This window comes from Chinchilla lanigera, unplaced genomic scaffold (genome assembly GCF_000276665.1).
Source record: "Chinchilla lanigera isolate Chin_1 unplaced genomic scaffold, ChiLan1.0 scaffold00018, whole genome shotgun sequence".
NCBI classification, from domain to species: Eukaryota; Metazoa; Chordata; class Mammalia; order Rodentia; family Chinchillidae; genus Chinchilla; species Chinchilla lanigera.
Genome location: NW_004955419.1, coordinates 26,782,934 through 26,788,933, shown reverse-complemented (window position 1 = coordinate 26,788,933; position 6,000 = coordinate 26,782,934). Strand labels below are relative to the sequence as shown.

Sequence of the window (6,000 nt, the reverse complement as noted above, 5' to 3'; positions counted from 1 at the left end):
AGCCGGTGCTGCCGCGGCCGCCGTTGTCCCCGGACGCGCTGGGCGCGCGGGGCGAGGCGGTGCGGCTGCAGCTGCAGGGCGAGGAGCTTCGGCTGCAGGAGGAGAGCGTGCGGCTGCACCAGATCAACACCTACCTCAGCGACCGCATCTCGCTCCACCGCCGCCTGCCCGAGCGCTGGAACCCGCTGTGAGTCGGGTCGGGCCGCGGGCTCGCCACCTGCGAAGTGCGGGGAACGGGCGCGCCCTGCTGAGTCTGCCTCGGAAGTAGGCAGCGCAAGGGCTCCGATCTGGTGTGGGGAGGCGGGATTTTTTTTTTTTAAAGTAAACCTAGGGAAGTCTCCGAAATGGACGAGTCTGTTACAAGTGGTCTCTTGGCTCCCTCTCCCTTGAAAAAACTGGTAATTTTCAACAAACTGGTTCGGGGCCGAGCGTGTGTAAGGCGAGAGGCATCCCTCGACCTCACGCAGCCCACGGTTAGCTCCGCTCTTCCGGCGTGCCTGTGTCGCGGGGAAACCGGCGACTCTCGGGCAGAGCGGGCTCCAAGCATCCGCCTGGGTGTGCCTGAGCCACTGAGTATGCAAGAGACACAGAGGCGGCTGGGAGGTGAAAGTGGTGAAAAGTTCAGGTCCGGAGTAGAAAGCCTCCTTCCCTCTCCGGGGCTGCATTGCTGGGCTTTGGGTGGAGGGCTGCAGGGGAGCGGTTGGCGGGAAGGGCCCCTGAGCCGCGGTCCAGCCCAACTCGCTCGTGGGATGGCGCAGGCTTGGAGCGGGTGCGGTCAGTCGCCAGGTTCCTGTTGGAGCTGCCGGCTGGGTGTTGGGCCCCTGCCTAGGTGAGAGCCGAGGACCAAGCTGGTAAACAGGAGGAAGGCCAGGTGGTTGCTGCGGTTGTCCCTGGGGTGCCTAGTTTTTTTCCTTCACTTTGACTTGTTAGGGTTCTTCCAGTTAGCACTGGAAAAGACATGGGGAAAAGAGGGCGCAGAAATGGCTAGGGACACAGCCTGCTGTGTGCATCAGGTACGTGGCGCCCTCTGCCCTTACGTGTGCCTTGCTATACAGGGGTGGAAATAGGTTCAGAGGAGATAGGTGACTCACCTACTTGGAAAGGGGTGGAACCGGCCTGGGAAACTGTGACCCTCCTGGCCTCCTTGGCCCCGTGCTGATCTCATGCAAAGTTTAGTCGGTTTTGAACTTCATATGTCCCTGATTTTCAGTATCTGTTCATGCTTAACCCTATACTTCTGCTGGAGGCATTTTTCATTGTTAAACTTTTTGAATAAAACTTTGTTGGTATTTTCCCAGCATTTCCACCACTTCAGCCAAATGGTTTAGTGCGTGCTTAGCTCCTGGAAACCCCAGAGGTGCTCTCTGAGGCCCCATCCAGGGGAAGCTTTCAGTTCAGTCCAAGGTACACACCCAGCCCCTGGGAGACACCATCCTGGCTCTTTTGCTCCAGGTCAGTGATCGAGAGCAAAGGATTTGAGCCTCTTTGAGCCTCAGTTTCCCTCTGTGCCAAACAGGAAACTCATAAAAGCCAGTCTATGTAACAGTGGGTAGAAAGAACACAACCTAGGAGTTAATAAAGCACTGGCACCTGGGAACACACTATGTCCTCACTCTTGGTGTTTTCTCCTTTCCTGATTGCCACCAACATATTCAGGAAGTTGATTTTGAGAGTCATCCAGGGATTAGTCAAAAGTTTTTCTTTTCAGGATCCAACTTCCTTTATTGTCCAACGTCATGAATATCTCTTTGAAACACTGTGGATGACCTGTGGGCTGTATAGTATCCTGTCTCCATGGTGATGGCAGCTACCCTGTGTCCTATGAGGATTTTCAAATAGACCCTGCTGTTGCATTGACCCTGGGAAGTTAATCTAAACCCAGCATGATGGGCCTGTGAATGCCCTGCCTCTAATTTCTGCAGCAAGGCCTGTTGTGTTATTCTTGCCCAGCATGAAAGGTGGGGTCTCAGCTGGGCCAGGCTTTAAGGCTTAGTTGAGGTGTAGTTTCCTTGTGATCAGTAAGCCTTGCATGAAGTCTCACTTCTATTGTAAGGTAGTCCCCTCTTATCCTGGGGAGATAGGTTTCCAGATTCCCAGTGGATGCCTGAAACCTCAGACAGTACCAAACTCTATCTGTTAAGCACTATGGTGCCATGATAATCAGTCTGATAACTGAGATGGTTACTAAGTGGTTAACGAGTAGTGTATATATAATGTGGATACATTGGGCAAAAGGGTGATTCATGCCTCCGGCAAGACGAGATTTCAACATGTTACTCAACTTAAAACTTATAAATTGTTTATTTCTGGAATTTTCCATTTAATGTTTTTGGACTGTGGTTGACTGGCTAATTGAAGCCACAGATAAAAGAGGACTTCCTTCGTTGCTACAGAGGTGAGGAGTGAACAGGGATCTTGATAGTAGGAGAAACTAGAATGGCAGATTAAGAATTTTTGCAGTTGAGGGATGGGGTCCCCCAGGAGTCTTACTTAATAAGCAGAGGGGTAGTTGAGGCCCTGAATGTCAGAGGAGGGTGGGAATATGCATTCAAGCCATGCCCCAGAGGTCACAGCAGATCTGGGGCACAGCTGACCTGCAGGCCAGATCCTTTATTTGTTCCTTCTTTGGTTGGGACAATTATTTACCTGTTTATTTTAATTATAAAAACACTACATATTTGCACGAGAAATTTTAGCAGATACAGAGAACCAAAAAAGAAAAATCACCAATTAACTTAGCACCCAGGGAGAACCATTGTTAACATTTTGCTATGTACCCTTCTAAACTTTCCCAGGTATAGAAATATGTTAAAAAAATATGTCTGTTGGTATTTGGGTGAGAAGAGGCTCCAACACTGGCATGCACACGTTTTTAACAGAAGACTTTGGACGACAGTAGGAAACCTGCTGCATAAGAGGCAAAGTGTTGGGCATGACTTCCTAGTATCTGCAAGGCTTGGCACTGTGTGTGCCTCCCGGACAGGGCCAGACCCTTAAAGATAGATTTTGAAGTGTGGCTCTCCTGAGAGACCCTGTGTAGACTCTTAATAGTTCAGATGCACAGCTATATAGCTGTTAGTTACAGTGCTGAGGAGAAGGCGCATACATGATGGAGGATCCTTGAACGGTACTTTACTAAATACAGGGTTTGCAACACTTCACAGATACCTTCTCATTTGATCCTAGCAAGGACAGGGAACTTTACTCCAGGGTAATAGTAAACCAGTGTAGGGAGGTAGCTAGCTGGGTTTGCAGCCCTGGGGAACTTTGTTTATTAATGTTGATGCCAGGTACCTTCCCCAGAATACTGAAGTCTGAATTTCTGTGGGTAGGGCCTAGGCTGAGTGTGATAGGTAACAGTGGTTAACAGCTGCTGATTAGGGCCTGTGGATTTCTCACTCAGCAGAGTTGGGAATGCTTTTGAGAATGTGAGAGAATTCCAAAATTAGAGGAAGTAAGGCTGAATAGTAGTTCAAGTGCAGTTGAAACTAGTGATGATATCACAGATATTTGTCACAAGCAACTGGTGGCTAATAATACTGTACCGAATTTGAAAAAAATTGGTGTTCATAGAATAGAAGGCCTTGAGAGGATCACTATAAGTTCATTGTCATTTGCATTCTGACCTGTGCAGCAGGAAGTTAGGGAGGCAAAAGTGCCCCAGGTCTGTGTATTTCCTCACCCACATCCTGGGGTTTCTGGGCATGTGATCACCAGCCAGTCTCTGCTATGTCCGCTGTCTAGGAGTGAATTCATACCCAGATGTTTGCGTTTGTTCACGGCTTCATCTGGTTTTAGCTTTGAGAGTGCTATGACTGCAGATGTGTGTCTGAGATCAGGCATCAGAACTTGGGACGTGAGTCTCAAAGTAGCTCTCTATAGGTAATTTGACAAAATGAGTTCTTCCTGCTAGAGTTGGCACGAGGCAGTTAGTCAGAATTTCTTTTTACAGAGAAATAGCCTGCTTGTCTGTTCTCATAACAGAATTGTAAAACAGCACACATGGTGTGGAGATCAGACTAAAGTTTCTCTGCCTTCTCCAGTAAGTTTGCAAACTGTAGGTTATTTTATTAGTTCTTATTTGACCCATCTTGTGGTTATTAGAATGGCGTTCTTTGAGTCAGTATTTCTGAGCCATGTAATCTGATATATACTGGTTAATATTCTCACCATCTTTTCCCTACCTTTTTCTTTTATTCCTTTTGTATCCCTGTGTTTTAGGGGTGTCTCTAGCATATTGCTCTCTTTTATGTTATTACTAAAAAAAAAAATTACAGGACTGGGATATACCTTAGTGACAGAGCACCTGCCTAGCATGTGTGAAACTCAGGAATCAATCCCCAGCATCACACAAAGTAAAACAAAATTCCAAATCAACAATCTTTTTTTTTTTCTTGAGACTGGGTCTCACTATGTAGTTCATGCTGGCCTTGAACTCACTTTGTAGTCTAGGCTGGCCACGTACTCACAAGGATCCTCTTGCCTCAGCCTCCTGAGTGCTGGGATTATAGGCATGTGCCACCACACCTGGCCAACAATCTCTACTGTTAAGTAGATATTTGTATTCATTTATATCTGTTGTGCTACTGATTGATATCTTTGGATTTAATTATGCCATTTTATGTTATATATTTGTTATGTTCTTTGTCTTGGTTACTTATCTCTCATTGCTGAGACAAAATACCCAATACCCAAAATTAAGGAAGGAAAGCTAGGAGGCAGAAGATAGCAAAGCAACAAGAGCAATGTGGGGAATGGCAGTGCCTGTAAGCCTCTTTTCCTCCCTTATATTGTAAGAAGGCTACCCCCACCCAGGGGGCAGCACTCACATAGTTAACCTTCTAAACTTCTCACACTGACACAATGAACAACATCCTAGAGCAGGAAGGGCATGTCCTTTGCACCCCAGGATGTAGAACGGCTGGTCACTTAGCCAAACTTCTAGACTCCCCAAGTTGACACAGTGTTATCAACCCTCACACTCTTATTTTGTCTTCTTTTTTCCTGCTGCTTTTTGAGTTGATAGAGGCTTTCCCCTTCTCATTCTATTTCCTCTGTGCTTACTTAGCAGTTATATTATCTATTTCTTATCTTTTGCCAGTAGAAGTTCTGTGTTGACTTTAAAAGTAGTTATTTTTTGTATTATGATTCTTTTGGTTGACAGTGACTGCATACCCGATACCAACTGATTTAACTATAAAGAGAAGATATTCTGGCATAGGAAAGTCTGGGATTAGAAGCAAGTTTAGTTATTCTGATCAGGGGTACAAATGTTGCCAGCTGAAAATGTTGATTGGTCAGGCTTGAGGCACATGTTTATTTGTAGAGGTCAGTGTTGTGTGTGTCTACGTGTGTACATGTGTGTTTGTGTGTTCAACCCTATAAAAACCATATAGACTGAGAGTCAGGGAAGCGTAGTTCCTAAAAGAGAAATCAAGGTACCAGATCATGAAGAGGAAGCGTTTGGGGGCAGATAAAACACACAAATGCACCTTAAGATCTCCCTTGCCTGTTCTAGAGAGGATGTGGATTTTTGTTATTTTTCTAAAAGACATTTTTGTGATCACTGTAATAAGGATAAAAGAAGATCAGGAGGAATTTCCCAACTCCATTCATTTGTATCCATCCGAAATACAGGCTTTTTGTGGTCTCTACCCAATAGGGTTGCTGTGAAGGCCGAATGGAATCCTGCCTGTAAGGTGCTTAGCATACTGCTTGTCATGTGGTGGCGCATGTCATGTATAACCTGATATGGTAGAAAGGTGACTTAGCTACTTCTTATTTTATCTTCTTTTTTCCTGCCTTCACAAAGGCAGTGTACCAGCAGCTTAGTGCTACATGATGGTTTAATGTGACTCGGCATTCCATTTAGCTCTGAGCTTCTGCTTCTCCCCTAGGCAGAAGTACAACCTCAAAGTGATGCATAGCTGTCCTGTAATCAAAGGATACAGAGCCCTTTCTCGTGCGCAGCTTTGTTTCAGTCCAGGAAAAGACAGTGTG

At 46.2% G+C, this 6,000-nt stretch overlaps 1 protein-coding gene across 1 annotated transcript in view; it reads left to right on the top strand.

Moving 5' to 3' along the window:
- Galnt12 (polypeptide N-acetylgalactosaminyltransferase 12) overlaps positions 1 to 6,000 on the top strand; it is a gene marked incomplete at its 5' end in the record, with an annotated part of 28,434 nt that continues 22,434 nt past the window's right edge. The window contains 1 exon segment of the mRNA XM_013513226.1: positions 1 to 187. Coding sequence (XP_013368680.1) covers positions 1 to 187 — 187 coding nt within the window.